The sequence below is a fragment of the Nomascus leucogenys genome, chromosome 12 (assembly GCF_006542625.1).
Source record: "Nomascus leucogenys isolate Asia chromosome 12, Asia_NLE_v1, whole genome shotgun sequence".
Classification (NCBI taxonomy): domain Eukaryota; kingdom Metazoa; phylum Chordata; class Mammalia; order Primates; family Hylobatidae; genus Nomascus; species Nomascus leucogenys.
This window is the reverse complement of record NC_044392.1, coordinates 32,254,041-32,279,331: the sequence shown is the minus strand read 5'-3', so window position 1 is coordinate 32,279,331 and position 25,291 is coordinate 32,254,041. Positions and strand designations below refer to the sequence as shown.

Here is a 25,291-nt window from a genome sequence, read left to right as displayed (position 1 = left end):
AATGATTATAAAAATGTCATGGAGTTTGTTATTTCTTTTAATAACTTGAAAGAATTCTGGAGAAATAATTTCATGTTTCTTCTAGCCCTTTCATATTTTTGATACATTCACAGCTATTCTTTTCCAACTTGCAATTAGAATGACTAATAATGTTTAGAATTTTATCTGTTGGTTTCTCTTAAGTCATGATTCTACCATGAGTCATTTAACTTCTTTCCATAGCACCCAGTTATAACAAACAGTGGATTATGTCACTGGAGATGTACTATGTAGCCAAACTTGTAATTTCATCTAAGTGAGTTCAGAGAGAGAAATAAAAAGTAGAAATTCTTTTTTATTTCAAAATAAGAGGGGTTTTAATGTTTCTACACAGCATCAGATAATAGCCCAAACATATTATTGATCCCCAAACAAGTATTTTCCAGATCAATTAATAGTCATTGTCAATTAATATTCATGTCTGTCTGAGCAATGGATTAGAAACATTATAATTTTCATTTTATGGAAGAGAAACCAGACTAAAAGGCTAGGGATATGATCATTTGGTTTCTGGTTTCAGTTCTGACACTAACAAGCAATATCCTTGGGTAAGTTGTTTAATCTTTGGTGCCTTATTTTTCTCAAGTAGAGGATAACAAAGCTGGATCTCATGCTCCATTCCCATCTCTTCCCTACCCCCCATTATTTCATATGATTTTTTTGCCCCTATTATGCCTTAGTAAATTCTAGATCAAGAGAGATCCTGCCGAATTTCACAGTAGAGAAGCCCAGGACTAGCTGCGTAATTTGTGGGGTTCATTGAAAAATGGAAATGTTGAATTCCTTCTTAAAAAATAAAGGATTTCAAGAGGGTAACTGCAAAGCATTAAATTAAGCATGTGGTCCTTCTGAGCATGGGACCCTTTGCAACTGAACAGATCACACACATCCATGAGGCTGGCTCTGTAGAAAACAAAGAAATGTTTCCCCTACCTTCTAACATTCTCTTTTGCTCATAACAGAATGGAAATCTTAGAAATGTTGATGGGACAATGACATGAGTCATGAAAAGAAAGGAATAGTGGGAATACAAATATTAGAAAGCCAATGTTTTGTGGATGTTTGAAACTCTCATATACATTCATAGGGCTTACCCCACTGGTATGGGCAACAGGTAACTCTGGTAGTTGCTAAAGATGCTCCCAGTGAATTATGCCTCCTGGTATGTGGTCCTTATGCAGCTCCCTTCTATGTTGAATCTAGACTGGCCTGTAATTTGTGTTCACAACAAATAGAATGCGGCAAAAGCGAAGCCCTGTGTTCTAGAGATTCTGGTATGTTATCTCTTTGTTCTCATTGGTTTTAAAGAACTTATTTATTTCTGCCTTAATTTCATTATTTACCCAGTAGTCATTCAGGAGCAGGTTGTTCAGTTTCCATGTAGTTGTGTGGTTTTGAGTGAGTTTCTTAATCCTGAGTTCTAATTTGATTGCACTGTGGTCTGAGAGATTGTTATGAATTCCGTTGATAAAATTGTGTATATTTATGGTATACATAACATTTTGATATATGTACACGTTATGGGATGATTAAATCAAGCTAAGTAACATATCCATAATCTCACATAAATTTTTTTTGGTTGCTGTTTTAACACTAAGTTTTGTGGTGGTTTATTTCAGACACCCCAAATGACTGTCTATCTCATGTGACTTTAAGGATGTCTAAAGTTTGCCCAGTTGTGCAATATCTACAGGATCACTGAATGCCAAGTCCCCAGGGAAAGGAATGATGAAAGGGGAAGTTGCTGGAAGAAGAGAGAGGAGGAAGTTGAGGCCATAGAGAGGAGGGCCCTGAAAGTAAACTTTAACTGCTTGCCAGTTTGGCCAGAGGTCTCTTTGAGCAGGAACAACTGCATTTAGACCAGCAGTTCCCATGCTCTGTTTTACAGGTCTGAGCTTTCCCGTAGGTGAAATTATGTTTTGAAACTGTGTGCCATGTAGTACCAGCTAGAATAAAGCCAACATTACACATTCAGTTCTACCATGGTTATTTTAGTTCTGTTCCATATGTAATGACCACCAACCTTGAATATCAATGTGTGCAGTCCTTAGGGAGACCAGGACGGATTCACAATTTCAATGGGGCTACTGGAAAGATGCTTGGCTGTTTCTTTACTCATGGAAAGTCAGAAAAATCATTGTTATATAGGAAAGACAGGATATTTTAAGTACTTATTTTATTTGATAATATTGTTTTACTCTTCACTGTCAAGAAAAACCATTAAAAAATCATGTGTTTGTTTCCTTTGCTCTTAAGTCATAATTATTCTAAAGAAAAATGTAGGAATGAAAGTTACCAGGTCTATCAATTATTATTTAAAGTAATATCTGTTTTATTAGTGTATACAGGATTTAAAAGCCTTATAATGAAGCATTTTAACTACATAAATATTACTTAATAGCATTTTTAATCATTAAGAAAGGTAAGCCATTTTCTTGTTGGTTCTTGATATTTTCCTATCTGTATTCAAATTAATGCAGAAGTAATAGCCATTATCTTACTTACTGGTAGCAAGGAGTTACATTATAAAAGCTTCTTGTATAAAATTTTATTCACTAATAGAAAAAAAAAGAGAAATAGCGGAAAACTGTTAACATTTAACACAGTGTAAAATACATTGCCCATTCTAAATGGTTTGAGGTCTTAAAGAGTCTCTTCCAGGGGTTTTTGAATATTCAATTCTAGTAAATATCACAGCCAAAGAGTTCCAGGCGAAGTGCAATACTTTGATTCCATGTTTTAGGAATGACACGGATAAACCTGGAAATGATTGGGGGGTTGAAAAAGTTCTTCACATGTCCTTTGGTATTAGTATTTCCTTCAAAAATCTGAAAGCAAAATAAGAGAAAATCTTTAATGACAGCATAAATGGAAAAGGTTTTTTTTGTTGTTTTTGTTTTTTTAAGACAGGGTCTTATTCTGTTGCCCAGGCTTGAGTCCAGTGGCACCATCATGGCTCACTGCAGCCTTAAACTCCTGGGCTCAAGTAATCCTCTCACCTCAGCCTTCCTAAGTGCTGGCATTGCAGACATGAGCCATCATGCCCAACCCAGAAAATGTTTTCTCTTATTAGCTCAAAATGAGCCTATCAAAGAACACATAGAACACTATCACAGAGATGATCCTCTATCAGTTATGAAATCACATGCCAGATAGATTTCATCTCACCAGTGATCTGACTTAAATTGGGGAAAAATAAACAGGTCTCACATGGTGCTGGGGAGCAGCTGCAAAACCATTTCTGCCTTTAGCCCCTTTGTATTAGCTGTATGACTGAAAAAGTTACTTATTCTCTGATTCTTCATTTCCTCATCGGCAAAATAAGGATAATAAAATTTTACCTCACAGAAGTCATTGTAAATATTGAAAAATGTATGTCAACGTAAGTGCATAGTAAGTGCCAGGAAGTGGCCATCAATAAATGGTTAATTATTGCTAACATTTAAAATGTGACCATGCATTTTAATTTATTTATTCTTGTTGGCATGTACTTATATCCTCAACTACAGTGTATAACTTCCCTCCCTCCATCACCAGCAAGTTCCCCAAGGTTTACACACACCAGAAATAAAATCACTATTTTTTTATGACAATGATATTTATCCTCCTATGAGGGCAACCTGGTGTAGTGAGAAATAAAACAAACCAAAACAGACAACCAGGAGTTTGTCTGAGACCAGGCACCTGAAGAACTAAGATTTAGAAGACTTAAAGAGGTGGTACATGTCACTGCATATTTGTTAAATGCAAAATACTGTTATTCTCATTATAGCACAGTCTTCAGATTGCTTTCTCTTTGCCCAGATGCCACTCTACCTTGTCCACCATGGAGGATTTCAGCCTGTATGGTTTCCATTCCATTCCCTGGTCACTGTAGTGGATGGTATAGCTCTTTACATACATTTCAGAGGACAGAGACTTGCAGCCCTGTGTTATAATTGCTGTTATCTTCTTGATCTTGAGTAGATCAATTTCTAGCCACTGCTTATTGTTGTTTGCCTGTGAAAATGACAAAAACACATAGATAAGGAAGATGTTAAAACCTTTGCCTTTTTTTTAGACCAAGATACGCAAAAAAGCACAGAGCTCAGAAGGATTTTGTTCTACCTTATCCCTTAGGATTCACTGTCTCCTAGAAGCTTTCCCTCTTTCTTCTTCGTTGCCACAATATGTGTGTAAATTTTTATTGAAGTATTTCACACATTGTACTATAATTGTTTCCTTCTTAGCATTCCTTACTGCTTGAGGGTAGAGGCTTATTTCATTTTGTTTCCTGGTACTCACCACAACGTTAAGACACCCAGTTGGTGTTCAATAAATAGTTGTTGAATAAATGAATGAATAAATGAGCTTTATTTGGAAAAATTATTAAATTGCTAAATTATCTGTAAATATTTTCTTAAGCAAATTTCTTTAAATACTCTGGTAATATTGCTGCAGGGTTATCTGGGAAATAATTGGATAGCATCTTCTCTCTATTTTCACCTATTTTACAAAACACAACTTCTCTTCCCCCCGTTAATGTCAAATAGCAGAAATAGTTCAATTTCTTCTAATATTTCAAATAAATGTAATATTTGAGAGACCTGATAAAACCATAAGTAGAGCTTGATACACAGTACAGTTATTGTCCTGTCTCCGGCCTAACAAAATGCCTAATCACATGGTTGGTGATATGCATTTGGAGAAAGATCAAAAGGTCTAAACTGAGTTTTAGAGTAATCTGAGATAAATTTTTACCTTTGGGAGATTTATCATCTACCATAACCTCATTCAATTCTAAAGGAAATAATATTGATATGTTTCTTCAACATCACCCACACATACATATGTGTATGTGTAGATATTAGGTGTATGGGTATATATGTGTATATACAAAAATTCACATGCTATGTGTATTTTAATGGCAAATTAACTGAATTAGAATGATTATATTAGAAAACTTTTAAGTCTATAACATCCTCTAGTGACATCTGGGTGGTATCTTAGTGTGTCTTCATATCAAGGTTGTACCAGTGATACAGAGTATAACCAGCTAGAGGTTTTCACAGGCATAAAAGAGGTAGAGACATTTTAGTTATGGAGAGAACAGCATCTATGTACATCTGTGCATATGTCCAGCTTTGATTTTCAACCTCTCTAAAGAGACCATATAAAGACATTTCATGTGAATGGAAGGGGGTTAAGTAAAACACATATTTCTGATCCCGAATTCTCACTTTGAAATGACATTATTAAAAATTAGCATTTTATCTTTGAGGCCTTTGTTATATCACAAAGACTAAGAGCAAATTATAGAGAGTGCAGGTTTTTTTAAAAGATTGTTAAATGAAGTATGGAGTGACAAGGTTATACCATGAACAAGTCTAAAGAGTCATCTGAAAAAGAATTCGATAACATCTCTTTAATTCTTATTTATATTGCTATGTAAATTATATAAATGTAATATAAGACTATTTTTATTATTTTAACTTCTCTGGGTGTCAGCTTTGCCCTCTGCAAAATTGCAAAATGAGGTATTTGGGCTGCTTCAAATGGTGGAAGGAGCATGGACTATTTACTGGGAGAATGGGATTCTAGTCCTGATTCTGCTACTAAACTAAGCTAAAATTATTTAATCTCTTGTGTATTTAGAATTAAAAGGAAAAATCTAGACCACATGCTTTGCTCCTTGCTACGGTAACATTCTGTGATTCTATATTGGGCCAGAATGAGTTTCAAGACACAGATATCAGTTCCCAAGACTGTGTGGAATCCAATCTTTTCTATTTACCCCACCAGCACCACAATTCTTTTTTCCTTTCTGGTGGCCTAATTTAAGGATAGGTCCTGGAATTCTATAGAAAGTCAGGAAATTGGAGTGTAGATATCTTAAGGGAGGGAGATATGAGGATAGAAAGTAGGAAATTTGGATTTAGTTGGCTGAAGGGATCATCAAGTTATCCATGCCATTCTGATATCTCAGGTCATTTAAAGAATTAATAAAAATGAGCCAACTATTAAGAGTTACCCCCAAATTAAATCACCTGAATTACTCAGCGGGCTAATATCAGGGACAGTATAACTCTCTGGAAGTTGTTTGTTTAACTTAGATCACTGATTTTATAACTCTGGTTTTGCAACATTTTACTATGCTTCTAGTTGTCGCAAGGAATATCACAAAGCTCTTTAAATAAGGAGGGCGGGGAAGAGAACAAAAAAGTTTAAATGACATTTCATTTAAGAAAATGAAAAAATATTGCTAAATTGTAAAGAAAAAATAAGAGATGATGTTGCAAATCTAAACCATTTGTTTATCACTAATGTAAGCTGTCTAAATGAGGAGTTGGCAAACTACGATCCATGGGCCAAATTTGGCCCGCTGCCTGTTTTTGTAAACAAAGTTTTATTAGAACACAGCCAGCTCATTCATTTACATATTGTTTATGGCTACTTTACTGCTACAATGGCAGAGTTGAGTAGTTATGGCAGAGAATGTATGGCCCACAAAGACTAAAATATTTACTATCTGTCTCTTTGCAGAAAAATTAATTTGCTTATTATTGGTTTAAATCAAGACTAGACCAAAAACCACAGAGATGATAAATGACTTCTCTCTGAGACAAAGTTATAGTCGAAGCTCTCAAGTCCACAGACATCCTAGACTCTTGGACCTAGGATTTTAATCTGCAGAAACAGATTAAAATACTCCTGCTTCCCAGATCCTCCATGTTTGCGGTAGTGAGGGCCTTTGCTTTCTTCTGGAGCGCTAAGAGAACACCATGCATAGAGTATACTTGACCTTGGCTTGCCAGGCATTCACACGTCCCTGGGCATTCAGACGGGCACGGAAGGGTTCCCAGTAATCTCCCCACCAAGATTTTTTAAACGAAGAAGCTGTGATTTGCTTGTTTTCTATCTTTCCATTTTCCATACCCAGGGGTGTGGAACATCCTATCAAAAGAAAAGTAATGTGATTAATTACACACCAATATTCCCTGCATGGCATTTTGCACTGCAGAGGAGATAAGAAATAATATTACTACCAACGAATGACAAAAACAATAACCACAACAATGAAGATTTATTGAATCCAAGTGCCAAATACTGTTCTCAGGCTTTACATGTATTTTTTAATGCTAATAAATTTCTCCATTTTAGTACAGCCAAAACACAGTAACTTGTCTAAGGTAACGCAGTCACAAGAATCAGAAACTGAATTGAGTTAAGACAATCTGATACCAAATACCATGTTCTAAACATTTAAACTCACTTCCTCCTTCTGAGAGTCTTGGAAACTTTGGTCTTTGCTTTCAGGTGACAATAATCCTAAACTATCTATATAAAAAAATACTCTGTTTCTTCTAACAAAAGCTACAAAGAAGATACAATGGTCCCTCAGTCACTATTTAACATTTTCTGTTTCAACCCTTAGAGGGTAATTCAAGTTATGTACCCTTTGGAATTTTTCCAAGGTGTAATTTGAATATCATAGGCAGCAAGGCAGACCTGTGACTGTAAGAAACACAGCTAGTGAGTGAACCTGGCTGACCGCCCATCGTCTCTGTGACACTTTGTTCTTGTTGGTAAATCATGCAGAAATTTTCTTGAAGTGATGCCTTACTTTCTCCATGAAAAAAAAAAGAGTCCTAAAAATAATACCCGCTGCTAATAATTACCTAAGTATCAAAAAAAGAATAAGAAGAAAATAATGCTTCTTGTATAAAAAATAGATGTTTTAAATAAGTTAGCAGAGTTGAATGTCACATTTTAGGGTAGTTTATTAGGATCTGAACAAATCTATTTATACCATAGGGAAAGAAAAACACAATGACTTATGGAACTGTTTCAAGGAGTGGTTCTGCCGATACAAGATTTGTGTTTTATTTGGGAGATGTTATAGACTACTGCTATCTGGCAAAACACCCATATCCATCCAAGGGTATACTGTGCCATTCATTATCTGCTTCAATAGGAAACTGATTCCAGGGTTCAGCTACTTTCTCCATTGTGAATCATGGCGGCTTCTGTCCACCAAAAGGGAAGTACTGCAACTCCTGACAGGTGTGCCACGGCAGGTTCTAGTGTGCCTATTTATTGATCCCTCTTCCCATTTCCAGCCCTTGAGCAGCCAAGTGGGGCCTGGATCAGCCAAGCCTTAGGTTTATTGCTTCATTCTTTTACCTCAGAATGCCAAGCAGATATTATTTTCTTTGTGTGCTTTGAAGTAAAAAATATTGGAAAGCACTGCTTTAAGAGTCCAAGAAGAACAGTTAAGACTCTTAAACATCCTTGTTATATGTAGTAGAATTTTATTATGACCATTTATGATTACCTGGATTTATTTATACCACAGGTCACATTACAGCCCCTGAGAAATAGCAGCTAACATAGAAAAGACTTGAGTACCTACATAGGGTATGAAAGAAAATATAAAGAAGAATTGTGGTTTCAGGAAGTTGGGAAGCCAATTCAGATTTCAAAAACACTCATTGAACACCACATCTATGGCAGTGATGTTGCCAGATACTGTCATGACATTGAAGTCTGAGTGACCTGGAAGACTTTGGAAGAGTAAGGCCTAGTTTGTATGTCAGGTAGTTCTTATTGAAAATGGGCTGATGGAGGTAATTCCAAATTAGAGTCCTTCCTTGGTGAGTTGTGATGTGTCTATATAATCCAGGCAGTTTCTTCACAGATATGCTGTCAGCCCTCTGATTGGCAGAACCATTCTTGGTCTAGATCACACTGAGAGTTTACCTGAGTAGAACCTCTGTTTCACAAAGGTTTTCCTAGGAGCCTAAATCACTGAAAAGAACTAAAAATTCTACTCATTCTCTTATATCTCCCAAATCTTGATTCTTTGAGTGGCAGTGAGAAAATAATGCATCTTTGTACCTTACCATTTACCTCACAACCTTGCAGCTCCAATCGAAGGGTAGGTCTGTTATAGGCTCGAGTTGGAGAGATCCTAATATATCTAGCCACAATAGGTGGGTCAAACTGATTCTCTTTTATTGTAGAGGCATCTGAATTGCCATTAAAATACTAGAAGAAAAGAGGAAAGTTTAGTTATGTAACATTGATCTATAAAGTGACTTTATATTAAAAATTTGATATAATTTAATATTGTAATACTACATTTTCATGGGGCCTGAACTGAATCAATTTGGTTATAAAATATACTTGGGGATAATTCCACTTCCAGGAAGATTGTATATATGTACTTTGCCCTATTCCTCCTGCTAAGTACAACAAAAAACTTTGGACGTTATAGCTAAGAGAAACATAAGACCCTGAAAAGAGCTCAGAAGACAGACTGGCTAGGGTTCTCAGAAGGAAAAAATGGTGGTGAGTGTCCTGAATTTTCTTTTTGCCTCATAAATCCCAGACTTAGAAATGAAGAAGCTGGCAACCTGGAAACACCAATGAGTACAGACTGAAAAAGCCCAAATAAAATCTGCTTTCTCTAACCAAAATACCAGTAAAGGGCAGCATAGCGAGATATAATAGAAAACTGGTGGACACTGACTTCTCTCCTTTAGCCAAACACCACAGAAAAACCTGAGGTCCCTCCCCAACCCACAACAGCAAAGGCTGAATGGGGAGCCTAGACTTCTATGCTCATGAGGCTAAAGAGGCACCCCACACCCTCACTGGGGTTGTGTCAGAAAAGGCCATGTAGGGATTTAGGGCTTTCATCTCCAGCCCCTAATGAAGCTCCTGCCCCTGCAGTGTCAGTGGAGGCCAAATGGAGAACTTCCCTTCCCACCCAGCCACCAAGGAACAATCCTTTCTTAGGTGGCAACAGAGTGGGGAACCTGGACTTTGACCCCACTTGGCAGTAACCAGGCTGGGCCCTACCCCTTTTCCTGACAGAACAATGTCAGAAAAAGCCAGCTTTTTAAAACAGAAGATTAGAGCAGGTATTGGTAATATTGAAAACAGAAAAACAGTCTGGGCGTGGTGGCTCACGCCTGTAATCCCAGCACTTTGGGAGGCCGAGGAGGGCAGATCACCTGAGGTCAGGAGTTCGAGACCAGCCTGACCAACATGGAGAAACCCCATCTCTACCAAAAATACAAAATTAGCCAGGAGTGGTGGCGCGTGCCTGTAATCCCAGCTACTCGGGAGGCTGAGGCAGGAGAATCGTTTGAACCCGGGAGGCGGAGGTTGCGGTGAGCTGAGATTGCGCCATTGAGCTCCAGCCTGGGCAACAAGAGTGAAACTCTGTCTCAAAAAAAAAAAAAGAAAGAAAGAAAAAGAAAACAGAAAAACAATGGAGAAAAATCAATAAAACAAGGCTGGTTCTGTGAAAAGTTTTTTGTTTTTTGTTTTTTTTTTGAGACGGAGTCTCACTCCGTCACCAGGCTGGAGTGCAGTGGCGAGATCTCGGCTCACTGCAACCTCTGCCTTCCGGATTCAAGCGATACTCCTGCCTCACCCTCCCAAGTAGCTGGGATTACAGGAGTGCGCCACCATGCCCAATTTTTTTTTATATTTTTAGTAGAGAGGGGGTTTCACCATGTTAGTCAGGATGGTCTTGATCTCTTGACCTCGTGATCTGCCTGCCTCAGCCTCCCAAAGTGCTGGGATTACAGACGTGAGCCACTGCGCCCGGCCAAGAAGATTTTTTTTAAATCGACAAATCTCTAGCAAGATTCACACAAAAAAGAAAGGAGGTGCAGATGACAATATCAGAGATGAAACAGGCAAAATCACTACAAACATGAAAAAGGATAAGGGAATATACAGACAACTCTGCACATATAAACTTAACAACGTAGAGGGAATTGACCAATTAATTGAAATACACAAAGTATTTAAATTCACCCAATATGACATAGATAATTTGAATAGCCCTGTAAATATTTAGAACATAGAATTTGTAATTTGAAACCTGCCCAAAAAGAAATCTGCAGGCCCAGATGGTTTCACTAGTGATTCCTACCAAATATTTAAAGAATTAATACCAATTGCAGACATTTTCTCCTAGAACGTAGAAAATAGCATGCTTACCAATTTTATGAAACTAGTATAACTGTGGTATCAAAAACAGAAAAAGACAATTAAAAAAATAAAACTATATACCAATATCCTCTCATGAACATAGATGACAAAATCTTTATGCTATGGACTCAACTGCAATCTGTGTTTTCTCTCATAATACTGATTAGTAAGAACCATAATTTAGGATATTGATGGTTCTGAGACATATTATAAATAATTATTTAAAATAGATAACTAATAAACAGTAAATAATTTTATATAAAATATAAGCAGAAACAGACTTAAGGTTATCAGTATAATAATGGCAGGCAGACTCCTTGCATTCAGGTAGGTTTCTTTGGGGAAGGGAATAGAGAGGAGGAGAAGAGTTAGGGCTTCTGGCTGAGCCCCTGGAAGAGCCAGGAGGATGTCATTCCTCAGGCATGGCCCCCCAAAAAGTCTGAGAATCATATTGCCTCAGAGGCTTACTAGCATTAACACTACTATTTACTTCAGGTACACTGAAATAACAAAACAAACTACAATAGTAAAATCAAAACTCTTGGTAGGCAATTTTTAGCATAAGCTCCTTGAGGCGCAAGACCAGATGTTCTACTCTGTGGTATACCATCGGCCAGTCTGAGAAATCTGGGTATTTTGTTTGATGATAAAATGATTTTTTTAAAGTTTTGTGGAGTTTTGAAGTTTCAGTAACCCTGCTTCTCTCTTTAATTTGTAAGACACAGACCTATCATATTACTGCTTTTCTCCATATGACCCTTAGAAAGCGATTCACATTTCTTTTTTTTTTTTTTTTTTATACTTTAGGTTTTAGGGTACATGTGCACAATGTGCAGGTTTGTTACATATGTATCCATGTGCCATGTTGTTTTGCTGCACCCATTAACTCGTCATTTAGCATTAGGTATATCTCCTAATGCTGTCCCTCTCCCCTCCCCCCACCCCACAACAGTCCCCCGAGTGTGATGTTCCCCTTCCTGTGTCCATGAGTTCTCATTGTTCAATTCCCACCTATGAGTGAGAACATGCGGTGTTTAGTTTTTTGTCCTTGCAATAGTTTACTGAGAATGATGTTTTCCAGTTTCATCCATGTCCCTACAAAGGACATGAACTCATCATTTTTTATGGCTGCATAGTATTCCATGGTGTATATGTGCCACATTTTCTTAATCCAGTCTATCGTTGTTGGACATTTGGGTTGGTTCCAACTCTTTGCTATTGTGAATAGTGCTGCAATAAACATACGTGTGCATGTGTCTTTATAGCAGCATGATTTATAGTCCTTTGGGTATATACCCAGTAATGGGATGGCTGGGTCAAATGGTATTTCTAGTTCTAGATCCCTGAGGAATCGCCACACTGACTTCCACAATGGTTGAACTAGTTTACAGTCCCACCAACAGTGTAAAAGTGTTCCTATTTCTCCACATCCTCTCCAGCACCTGTTGTTTCCTGACTTTTTAATGATGGCCATTCTAACTGGTGTGAGATGGTATCTCACTGTGGTTTTGATTTGCATTTCTCTGATGGCCAGTGATGATGAGCATTTTTTCGTGTGTTTTTTGGCTGCATAAATGTGTTCTTTTGAGAAGTGTCTGTTCATGTCCTTTGCCCACTTTTTGATGGGGTTGTTTGTTTTTTTCTTGTAAATTTGTTGAGTTCATTGTAGATTCTGGATATTAGCCCTTTGTCAGATGAGTAGGTTGCAAAAGTTTTCTCCCATTCTGTAGGTTGCCTGTTCACTCTGATGGTAGTTTCTTTTGCTGTGCAGAAGCTCTTTAGTTTAATTAGATCCCATTTGTCAATTTTGGCTTTTGTTGCCATTGCTTTTGGTGTTTTAGACATGAAGTCCTTGCCCACGCCTATGTCCTGAATGGTATTGCCTAGGTTTTATTGTAGGATTTTAATGGTTTTAGGTCTAACATTTAAGTCTTTAATCCATCTTGAGTTAATTTTTGTATAAGGTGTAAGGAAGGGATCCAGTTTCAGCTTTCTAGATATGGCTAGTCTGTTTTCCCAGCACCATTTATTAAATAGGGAATCCTTTCCCCATTTCTTGTTTTTGTCAGGTTTGTCAAAGATCAGATAGTTGTAGATATGCAGCATCATTTCTGAGGGCTCTGTTCTGTTCCATTGATCTATGTCTCTGTTGTGGTACCAGTAGCATGCTGTTTTGGTTACTGTAGCCTTGTAGTATAGTTTGAAGTCAGGTAGCATGATGCCTCCAGCTTTGTTCTTTTGGCTTAGGATTGACTTGGTGATGCGGGCTCTTTTTTGGTTCCATATGAACTTTAAAGTAGTTTTTTCCAATTCTGTGAAGAAAGTCATTGGTAGCTTGATGGGGATGGCATTGAATCTATACATTACCTTGGGCAGTATGGCCATTTTCACGATATTGATTCTTCCAACCCATGAGCATGGAATGTTCTTCCATTTGTTTGTATCCTCTTTTATTTCATTGAGCAGTGGTTTGTAGTTCTCCTTGAAGAGGTCCTTCACATCCCTTGTAAGTTGGATTCCTAGGTATTTTATTCTCTTTGAAGCAATTGTGAATGGGAGTTCACTCCTGATTTGGCTCTCTGTTTGTCTGTGATTGGTGTACAAGAATGCTTGTGATTTTTGTACATTGATTTTGTATCCTGAGACTTTGCTGAAGTTGCTAATCAGCACAAGGAGATTTTGGGCTGAGACGATGGGGTTTTCTAGATATACAATCATGTTATCTGCAAACAGGGACAATTTGACTTCCTCTTTTCCTAATTGAATACCCTTTATTTCCTTCTCCTGCCTGATTGCTCTGGCCAGAACTTCCAGCACTATGTTGAATAGGAGTGGTGAGAGAGGGCATCCCTGTCCTGTGCCAGTTTTCAAAGGGAATGCTTCCAGTTTTTGCCCATTCAGTATGATATTGGCTGTGGGTTTGTCATAGATAGCTCTTATTATTTTGAGATACGTCCCATCAATACCTAATTTATTGAGAGTTTTTAGCATGAAGCGTTGTTGAATTTTATCAAAGGCCTTTTCTGCATCTATTGAGATAATCATGTGGTTTTTGTCTTTGGTTCTGTCTATATGCTGGATTACATTTATTGATTTGCGTATGTTGAACCAGCCTTGCATCCCAGGGATGAAGCCCACTTGATCATGGTGGATAAGCTTTTTGATGTGCTGCTGGATTTGGTTTGCCAGTATTTTATTGAGGATTTTTGCATCAATGTTCATCAAGGATATTGGTCTGAAATTCTCTTTTTTGGTTATGTCTCTGCCAGGCTTTGGTATCAGGACGATGCTGGCTTCATAAAATGTGTTAGGGAGGATTCCCTCTTTTTCTATCAATTGGAATAATTTCAGAAGGAATGGTACCAGTTCCTCCTTGTACCTCTGGTAGAATTCAGCTGTGAATCCATCAGGTCCTGGACTCTTTTTGGTTGGTAAGCTATTGATTATTGCCACAATTTCAGAGCCTGTTATTGGTCTATTCAGAGATTCAACTTCTTCCTGGTTTAGTCTTGGGAGGGCGTATGTGTCGAGGAATTTATCCATTTCTTCTAGATTTTCTAGTTTATTTGCATAGAGGTGTTTGTAGTATTCTCTGATGGTAGATTGTATTTCTGTGGGATCGGTGGTGATATCCCCTTTTTCATTTTTTATTGCATCTATTTGATTCTTCTCTCTTTTCTTCTTTATTAGTCTTGCTAGTGGTCTTTCAATTTTGTTGATCTTTTCAAAAAACCAGCTCCTGGATTCACTAATTTTTTGAAGGGTTTTTTGTGTCTCTATTTCCTTCAGTTCTGCTCTGATTTTAGTTACTTCTTGCCTTCTGCTAGCTTTTGAATGTGTTTGCTCTTGCTTTTCTAGTTCTTTTAATTGTGATGTTAGGGTGTCAATTTTGGATCTTTCCTGCTTTCTCTTGTGGGCATTTAGTGCTAATAATTTCCCTCTACACACTGCTTTGAATGTGTCCCAGAGATTCTGGTATGTTGTGTCTTTGTTCTCGTTGGTTTCAAAGAACATCTTTATTTCTGCCTTCATTTCATTATGTACCCAGTAGTCATTCAGGAGCAGGTTGTTCAGTTTCCATGTAGTTGAGCGGTTTTGAGTGAGTTTCTTAATCCTGTGTTCTAGTTTGATTGCACTGTGGTCTGAGAGACAGTTTGTTATAATTTCTGTTCTTTTACATTTGCTGAGGAGAGCTTTACTTCCAACTATGTGGTCAATTTTGGAATAAGTGTGGTGTGGTGCTGAAAAAAATGTATATTCTGTTGATTTGGGGTGGAGAGTTCTGTAGATGTCTATTAGGTCCACTTTGTGCAGAGCTGAGTTCAATTCCTGGATATCCTTATTAACTTTCTGTCTCGTTGATCTGTCTAATGTTGACAGTGGGGTGTTCAAATCTCCCATTATTATTGTGTGGGAGTTTAAGTCCCTTTGTAGGTCACTCAGGATTTGCTTTATGAATCTGGGTGCTCCTGTGTTGGGTGCATATATATTTAGGCTAGTTAGCTCTTCTTGTTGAATTGATCCCTTTACCATTATGTAATGGCCTTCTTTGTCTCTTTTGATCTTTGTTGGTTTAAAGTCTCTTTTATCAGAGACTAGGATTGCAACCCCTGCCTTTTTTTGTTTTCCATTTGCTTGATAGATCTTCCTCCATCCCTTTATTTTGAGTCTATGTGTGTCTCTGCACATGAGATGGGTTTCCTGAATATAGCACACTGATGGGTCCTGACTCCTTATCCAGTTTGCCAGCCTGTGTCTTTTAATTGGAGCATTTAGCTCATTTACATTTAAAGTTAATATTGTTATGTGTGAATCTGATCCTGTCATTATGATGTTAGTTGGTTATTTTGCTCGTTAGTTGATGCAGTTTCTTCCTAGCTTCGATGGTCTTTACAATTTGGCATGTTTTTACAGTGACTGGTACCAGTTGTTCCTTTCCATGTTTAGGGCTTCCTTCAGGAGCTCTTTTAGGGCAGGCCTGGTGGTGACAAAATCTCTCAGCATTTGCTTGTCTGTAAAGTATTTTATTTCTCCTTCAATTATGAAGCTTAGTTTGGCTGGATATGAAATTCTGGGTTGAAAATTCTTTTCTTTAAGAATGTTGAATATCGGCCCCTACTCTCTTCTGGCTTGTAGAGTTTCTGCCGAGAGATCAGCTGTTAGTCTGATGGGCTTCCCTTTGTGGGTAACCTGACCTTTCTCTCTGGCTGCCCTTAACATTTTTTCCTTCATTTCAACTTTGGTGAATCTGACAATTATGTGTGTTGGAGTTGCTCTTCTTGAGGAGTATCTTTGTGGCGTTCTCTGTATTTCCTGAATCTGAATGTTGGCCTGCCTTGCTAGATTGGGGAAGTTCTCCTGGATAATATCTTGCAGAGTGTTTTCCAATTTAGTTCCATTCTCCCCATCATTTTCAGGTACACCAATCAGACGTAGGTTTGGTCTTTTCACATAGTCCCAAATTTCTTGGAGGCTTTGTTCATTTCTTTTTATTCTTTTTTCTCTAAACTTCCCATCTCGCTTCATTTCATTCATTTCATCTTCCATCACTGATACCCTTTCTTCCAGTTGATCGCATCTGCTACCAAGGCTTCTGCAGTCTTTGCGTAGTTCTCAATACTTGGCTTTCAGCTCCATCAGCTCCTTTAAGCCCTTCTCTCCATTGGTTATTCTAGTTATCCATTCGTCTAATTTTTTTTCAAAGTTTTTAACTTCTTTGCTATTGTTTTGAATTTCCTCCCGAAGCTCCGAGTAGTTTGATCGTCTGAAGTCTTCTTCTCTCAATTCGTCAAAGTCCTCCTCTGTCCAGCTTTGTTCCGTTGCTGGTGAGGAACTGTGTTCCTTTGGAGGAGGAGAGGTGCTCTGCTTTTTAGAATTTCCAGTTTTTCTGCTCTGTTTTTTCCCCATCTTTGTGGTTTTATCTACTTTTGGTCTTTGATGATGGTGATGTACTGATGGGTTTTTGGTGTGGATGTCCTTTCTGTTTGTTAGTTTTCCTTCTACCAGACAGGACCCTCAGCTGCATGTCTGTTGGAGTTTACTAGAGGTCCACTCCAGACCCTGTTTGGCTGGGTGTCAGCAGAGGTGGCTGCAGAACAGTGGATTTTCGTGAGACCACAAATTCAGCTGTCTGATAGTTCCTCTGGAAGTTTTGTCTCAGAGGAGTACCTGGCTGAGTGAGGTGTCAGTCTGTCCCTACTGGGGGGTGCCTCCCAGTTAGGCTGCTCGGGGGTGAGGGACCCACTTTAGGAGGCAGTCTGTCCGTTCTCAGATCTCCAGCTGCGTGCTGGGAGAACCACTACTCTCCTCAAAGCTGTCAGTCAGACAGGGACATTTAAGTCTACAGAGGTTCCTGCTGAATTTTTGTTTGTCTGTGCCCTGCCCCCAGAGGTGGAGCCTACAGAGGCAGGCAGGCCTCCTTGAGCTGTGGTGGGCTCCACCCAGTTGGAGCTTCCTGGCTGCTTTTTTTACCTAAGCAAGCCTGGGCAATGGCGGGCGCCCCTCCCCCAGCCTCACTGCTGCCTTGCAGTTTGATCTCAGACTGCTGTGCTAGCAATCAGCAAGACTCCATGGGCATAGGACCCTCCGAGCCAGGTGCGGGACACAATCTCCTGGTGTGCCGTTTTCCAGGACCATTGGAAAAGTGCAGTATTAGGGTGGGACTGACCCGATTTTCCAGGTGCAGTCTGTTACCCCTTTCTTTGACTAGGAAAGGGAACTCCCTGACCCCTTGCACTTCCCGAGTGAGGCAATGCCTCGCCCTGCTTTGGCTCACGCACAGTGCGCTTCACGGACTGTCCTGCACCCACTGTTTGGCACTCCCTAGTGAGATGAAACCGGTACCTCAAACAGAAATGCAGAAATCACCCGTCTTCCGTGTCGCTCAGGCTGGGAGCTGTGGAAGGGAGCTGTTCCTATTCGGCCATCTTGGCTCCACCCCCGCCATTCACATTTCTAATACCCAGAAAGGTATTTTTTTTAAATACATAATCATTAGGTATAGTCATAATAATCCTAGGCTGAGTCTAGAGATTCAGATAGAAATATGCACACAAACCATCACATTCCTTGTGCTGTTCCCTTTGAAGATCTGCCAGTTGATTTGGCTGGAACTGTAAGCTACATAGAACTCTGTGGTGTAGCAGGACTTCAGGTAGTGTTTGGCACCTTGGGTCTGGATCCCTGTGATTATGACTTCCTTTTGCATGTCCACCTGCAATATAGTAAAGCCAGTAAACAGAACTGTCCTTGTCAACAAGTCACACACCACCTAAATTCATTATACAATCAGCTTTCTTCAGAACTAAAGAGCTAGCACATAAGATCTTAGCAAACTGGTACAATGACTACATGCAATTCATATTTGGGCACAGAGTACCTAGATTTGAATCCCAATTCAATGACTAATTAGCTGTGTGTTACTTTGGGAAGGTAGGTAGTATCTCTGTGCCTTTTGTTTTTTAATCTATAAAACAAGATATTATTAGAACCAACCTCAGAGGGTTGATTTTAAGGACATAAAGTACTTAGAACAGTGCCTCATACTTAGTACTTGCTATTTCCCCTAACAACACTGCAAGAACAATAACAAGGAATTACTAAATCACTTTCATTTTTATTATTACAATAGCAGTAAATATTATCAGTCTATTAAGACAAACCTGGATCCAAGGTTTAGAGGCAAATTCTGCTGGAAGTTTTTCTACACTCCAAGCATTATAAGATCCACCATTGTTTAATCTTGCTAATCTGGGCTCCCAGTAGCCTAAACTCAAGGGAAGAAAAAGATTTATTCTGAATTTTTTGAAAACTCAGCAATTTCTCAAGTGAGTTTAATCCAGTGGAAAACCAGATCCTTGGAGGACCTGTGTTGTAGTCAGGAGTCTAGGCATGGGCCTCAGCTACTAAGCCAGTCCTTGATGATGAAATCTGGGCTTCAGGTCTGTGTTTGGTCAACTGCCAACCACCACCTATCCCCTTTCTTGCACACAGGTCATGTTTGATTTTTTCTGTTGTGTTGATATTCCTAATGCTGAATGTGCCTGCCTAAAAGGAAGACATGGAAGGGTATATGGGAGCCTCATCATCCTCTTGATCATGACCTCTTGATCTTGGGAAGGGCTTTGAGGCAGTGTGAGAAAACTTTGGAGGAGTTCCTGACACATAGTGGAGGTTCAACAAAGTTTTCTGAATATATGAATGGTTGCCACAGGCAAAGGACCATATTAATAGGGACTATAATGCCTGGCTGATAAGACCCTGTGAATCTGGCTGAAATACTACATGCGTGGTCAAACCCAGAAAAGGTGACTGAGGAGAGTTTTGGAAATGGGCACGTGGTCATAAGAGTAAGCTATCTGATGCTTGCCAAATCCCTGCAGAGAGCCTGGGCTTTTTATGTAGAGAAATCAATGACCCCCAGCTATCGGTTTTTCCTGGAAAAGACTCTTTGGGATCATTATACACCAGAAGAGGTGGCAGTGTTAAGAGCACACTAAGAGGCCTTTAGCTCCCGCCATAGTGTTCCTTCCTTTACCATATATGTACCCCAAATGGAGCTGCTTCACTATATTGTAGTAGAGAAAAGCATAAAGAGAAAAACTGATTCATGGACAGAATTGTCATGTATGGTTTCATAGGCTGCATGTTGCACAATTTTAGGGGGTACCATTCACAGACCGTGGTGCTACAACTTACCCAGAAACTCTGAAGCCTTGATCTGTGAATCAGATATGATACCAGTGCTTAGTCCCATTGGCATCCTACAGTCTATGAAAAACAGAAAAAAATGAATAATTTTTGCTTAGAAAATATATATAATAAAGTAAAACTCCATGGTTAGGGATTATGTTTCTGACAGGTCAGTAATTAGATATTTTTACCTACCTTGTGTGGCCCTGACTTAAATATATCTGATTATAAAATGGTAAATGCACTGACAAGACTGGTGCTTTAATAGATATAGTGGCATCCTAGAAGAAAGCAACTGAAATCATGAAATATAATCATTTTTTAAACTGATTTTCTTCTGCTTTTATCTTAAATTATGCTATTTTACAACATTAGGTACTATTCACGGCCAGGTGCAGTGGCTCATGCCTGTAATCCTAGCATTCTGGGAGGCTGACGGGGGAGGATTACTTGAGGCCAGGAGTTTGACACCATCTTGGGCAACCTCTTCTCTACAAAAAAATAAAAATATAAAATATAAAAATATGAAAAAAAAGTTCTAGCCCTCATGAGACTATGTTCTCAAAAGTTGACCTCAAAGTTACAAGATTATTTATACCTTGATCAAGAAAGGGATACCAGCCACTGTGCTACGTGGATGTTGGCACAGTGCTTCATACTCAAACAGTGCTTAGTAATGGCTTAAAGAATGGATGAACAGATGGACAGATGAAAACTGTGTTTCCTGAATGCTGAAATGTCAAGTTTAGTAACTCAGTCATTGTTAAATTCCTGTGACCTTTTCCCTCCTCAACTCTTGGAAGCTGGAAAATTTCTTATATGCACTTGCCCATGGATCACAAATCATGAAGAAGGATGCTTTACGCAGGTTTCCCAATTGAGAGGAATGCTTTTGATCTGACTGATGTGTTTTCAATGCAGTCAGATCATGGGCCGGAATAAAAGCAACTATGGCTACACATTATGCCTTTGTCACATCAGAGTTCTTAGAGTTGAATATTTCCAATCTAAAAGTTGGTAATATTCTAGTAATAGGCACTCTCCTGCTAAACCAAGTATCACATGGCTCTTGTGATACCTCTGTCCATGATAAGAAATGGCGTTTGCATCCCTGCTCTCTGGTTTTCTCCAACCTCTGTGTTTAGGAGCCACCAGCCAGGTTTTGATGCCTTCATTTCAAGAGTTTTAAATGAACCTAAAATAAAAAGAACAACATTACATTTGCAAAAATTAACAAGTAAATATTGTGGTTGTTAGTTCTCTAAGAATCCTAAAATTCCTGCTTCACAAGAGACTTTCAAATAGAATTTAACCATTTTTCTTTAGGTAGGACTAAAAGTATAACAGATAAAAACAAAACAATAACAACACACACACACAGATAACTAAAAATTTTTAAATCTCCACCACGCCTCACTAGAAGAAACTTTTACTTATCTAAATATAATGTTACAAATTAACTCACATACAATACAGCTTCACAGTCCTAATTTTCAAAGTGACCTCGAGTTACATCATTGGGCTTCAAAAATATCATACGTGTTTCCTTTCCCTTTCTTCATTTTGCTTTTTTCTCTTTTTTATATAAGAAAATAAAAATAAAACCTTCTTCCTCCATGTTTTCAAATTTTCCATAAAGCTTACATATTTGAATAGAGATTTACATAAATTGTTGAGAAAAAACACTGAAAGAATGAGATTTCTAAAACCTCTGGCTATGCAGTCTGGTATTTAACATTACCCCCTGGCAGTTAATATTTAAATTCTGTTGACTATAATTTATGACTGTTTCCCAGATTGTGGGTGAAAATGAATAGATATGGTTATCTTCCTCAAACACACTGAAAAAGATCTCCAGTTTTCCTTTCTCCAATGCAGGTATTTAGGTTTGCAGATTTAGAGACACCAGCCAATCCTAGCTTCTCAATCTCTCTGCAGGCTGATGGGAAGGATGACTGATCTAATACTTGATGAAAAGATGAGTAAATTTGACTGAATCTCTTCTGTCTCTGATTTTAATACAATATATTATCTATTGATTAATTATTGTATTAATTAATTAATATGATATTAATATAATACAATTAATACTCTCTACATGTATTAGTGAGTTACTGGCATGTGAAAAACCAACAAGAACCCTCTTTTTTTCCCTGCTCTTAATCAAACCAGTCCGTTTGGACTTCTGTGCCTGCATCTGAGGCAGATTCACACAATGTCACCCAAAGTGCTGTCGAGGGGCTGCCTTCACTAAATCCTCAGGGAGCATGTGTTAGGTTGATGCAAACTATAATTGTGGTTTTTGCCATTACTTTTAATAGAAGACAAAATAGAAGGAAGGCTGCTTGTTAAAAATACAGACTCCTGGGAATTCTGCCCAAAATCTACTTTAAAGTCTCTGAGAACAAAATCCCTCTGCCTTCACATCTGCATTTTAACTGACTTCCTAGGTTTTTATACTGCTGCACAAGTAGATACACTTACAAACAACTCATTGGCACAGAAACATCCCTTCTGTATAATTGTAGATTGTTTAAATCTACATTTATCTTTATTTTGCACATGAAAAGTTCTAAATACCTTTGTTCTTTAACTTTTATAATTATTCTTTAAAAATGTTTTCCTCTTCAAACAGTCTATAAGTCAGTTTAAAAATATGATTCCTGGAGTCACTTGCCCAAAGATATTAGGGTGATAGAGCCTAGAGGAGGAGCAGAACTGAAGAATCTGGAAACCCTCCCAGCAGAGATAGCTGTAGCTGCCTGAGCCCTGTAGGATTCATTTTTTCATCTGCTTAAGACCTCGTCTGTATGACACACAGTGGCTTGGGAGAAACTGCATGTTCTGTAGCAACTGAGTTGGGTCACACATTTAGCCTATGTGGTGCTGCAAATAGTTCATAAATTAGGTGACATTTTTGTACTCTGTATATACTTCGGGTCTATGGGTTTGCCTGGGCTCTATGCCAGAACCCTGTGTTCTGACCCCTTAGGAAGTATATGCACAAGGAAGAAATGAGAAGGAGTTACAGATTGCCTTTTCCCTGTATTTCTTAGCAGGGACCTCTTTCCATTACCCAATCTTTACCAGGCAGAAGGGGCCAGACCCCTAACTGGTGCTGTTTATTGCCATTTTCCAGCAAGGTCTGGCCGTGAAAGTGAACCACGTGAATGTCTTGGGAGCCACCTATGTTCAGCAGGTGTAACCTCACCCACTCTTGCTCGTACATTCTCAGGCCAGGCAAGCTGTAGATCATCCCATTAATGGCTGAAAGGACAAAGAGTTGAAATCAATTAAAAATCTGTTGACACAGAGAGGGCGACTGGTAAGGAAATATGGGACAACCCACTCAACACCCATATTCCTCATGATTCTGCATTCCCAGGCCTACCTAGCCATAGAAAGGGCCCTTTTATATGTCATATTAGTGAGAGGCTGAAGCAGAACCACTAGTCCTTCTCATATCATTCACACCAGCCTACAGCAGAAGGCGGAGGGAACTCCCTTTCCAAGCAGTTTATCACTCTTTTCCTCAGATTTTACAGTTCTGTGCTTTACCCATGTATCCTTTCCATTAAGTCTTTATTTTCCTTAACTACAAAAGATAAACATAAATATGGGCAGACAAAGTAAACTCCAGGGATTGGAGTCAGCAAGGAGATATGCAGCATGTCACCTTAAGGCCTTCTAAATTCAGAGAAAGTTTCAGGCAAATTAGGAAGTCTAGGAGTTTATAAAATTAGGAGTTCATCTAAAGTTGGTGTATCCAGCAACCATAGCAAGTCATGTTTATTCTCTCATTGGTATGATAACTCCTCTGCCCACTTCTCAGATTAGATATCTAGGGTTCTCAGGCTTTATCTACTCTCCCCATAGTAAAATATGTAGATTTTTTAAAAAGTTCCGGAGAAACTTGATCACCTTAAAAATGTAACACAAAATTTTAAAGATAAAGTTTAGTGTTACCAAACATTTAACTGAAACCAAAGTGAGGAAAGTGCTTTATTTCCTCCTTCTTAAGTTAGAGGAACTGCCGTGAAATTTCAGAAACCAGGCAAGTGAATTTTTGGAGAGGGACGGGTTGAGATAATTTGGGCATCCTTAAAATTATATCAGGTGTGAGAACACCTATCTACATATTCATAACGCAAGCTCGTACCTTTCTCATCTCAGTTTCTGTTTCATTTACTAGCTTATAGGGCAAATTTCCGAGTGAATTTCCAAGTAGGCACACTTTTCCCAGTGTGACCACCCAAATGCTCTCTTGCCACTATTCTCCCATTACCTGGGTACCTAGTTTCTATCTCATTTGTTCTCATATGCTTTGGGTGCCACCTGTTAGCTGCTGAGAGCTAAAACTGTTAGAATCATTCTTATTTTAGAAAAGACACACAGGTGATCATTTCTTTTATATAAACACTTGTGCCTTTAGAGATCCAGAAACAAGCTTATTAACTTTAAATTGCAGAACAATGTTAATTCCTTTTCAATGTATGTTACCAGCTGAAGCACGCTGGCTTTTTGTTGTTGTGGTTTTCTGTTGGTTTGTTTTGCAGCAGCTTCTCTGCGCTTTCAGACTTTCTCTTTTTGCCTCACCCACAGTGTCACCTGCCAGATTACATCAGCCCTCTGGAATGTTAAGGAACCGGTTTTAGTTGTAGCTCTGGCTGTCTCAGAAGCATCTCGTGTCTAATCTTGTGAAGATCTAAGGGCAGGAATCACTGTGACCCAGTGTGATTTAATTAGGAGATTAGATCAAAGTCAGAGGAAAATACCGTGAAACTCATGGGATTTTGTCATTTCTGAGGATGTGAGTCTCCAAGAACTTCGGGACTTCTTTTCATAGTACCAGCTCTTCTTTTCATCAAAGGTCATAAATAGTAAGACAAATTCTCTCATGTCCACAGGCATGTTGCTGTCCTTATGTAGTATTCCTTTTTGGCAGATTAGAAGGGGACCTATCAAGCCTGAGTGAATATCTTTTTCCTGGAAAAAGAGAGTAAATTGTATTGTCTCTTTCTCAGGAATGTCCTTGCTCTTCTGATAATCATTCATCATATACAAAAGGAAACTTTCTGATAGGCTCTGAATTTGAAGATGAAGATTATAAATGAATGGCATAATAAGCCTGGATGTTTATCACCTAATTCTGTTGTATTCATAATACTCCTTCCTCTGGTTGATCTTTATCCCAGTAACAATGATGATAATAATAAATTGATAATATAAGGGATACTATTTATTGAGAATCTATTACTATATTAAATGATTTGCCTGCAATCTCCCACTTAATCCTGACAACTATCTTATATGGTAAATATAAATTCATTCATTGAACAAGTATTTACCAAGTGCTTACCATGCACTATGTACTGTTATCTCATTTTTAACTTCTGATACCAGGCTAAGAGAGGTCAAGGAATTTCCTAGGATTATGCATTAAGTGACAGGGTAAAAATTCACATCTGAGTCTGTGCTCTTTCCACTATGCCTGAAATGAAGGAGTTGTTTCTCTTTTTAACTAACAGATAAAATTGTATGCATATACTGTGTACGACATATTGTTTTGAAG

General features: G+C 38.4%; 1 protein-coding gene across 1 annotated transcript in view; it reads right to left on the bottom strand.

Annotated features, from left to right (window-relative positions):
• Positions 1-2,634: 2,634 nt before the first annotated feature.
• The window catches only part of F5 (coagulation factor V), a 91,078-nt gene continuing 68,421 nt past the window's right edge, over positions 2,635-25,291 (bottom strand). Inside the window, exons 18-27 of the mRNA XM_003258844.4 lie at positions 24,495-24,705; positions 22,807-22,986; positions 20,798-20,914; positions 19,726-19,797; positions 18,690-18,793; positions 18,086-18,241; positions 8,922-9,066; positions 6,821-6,972; positions 3,856-4,038; positions 2,635-2,867 (exon numbers count right to left, since the gene is read on the bottom strand). Coding sequence (XP_003258892.2) covers positions 2,721-2,867; positions 3,856-4,038; positions 6,821-6,972; positions 8,922-9,066; positions 18,086-18,241; positions 18,690-18,793; positions 19,726-19,797; positions 20,798-20,914; positions 22,807-22,986; positions 24,495-24,705 — 1,467 coding nt within the window. The 3' untranslated portion in view covers positions 2,635-2,720. The remainder of the gene's footprint in view (positions 2,868-3,855; positions 4,039-6,820; positions 6,973-8,921; positions 9,067-18,085; positions 18,242-18,689; positions 18,794-19,725; positions 19,798-20,797; positions 20,915-22,806; positions 22,987-24,494; positions 24,706-25,291) is intronic.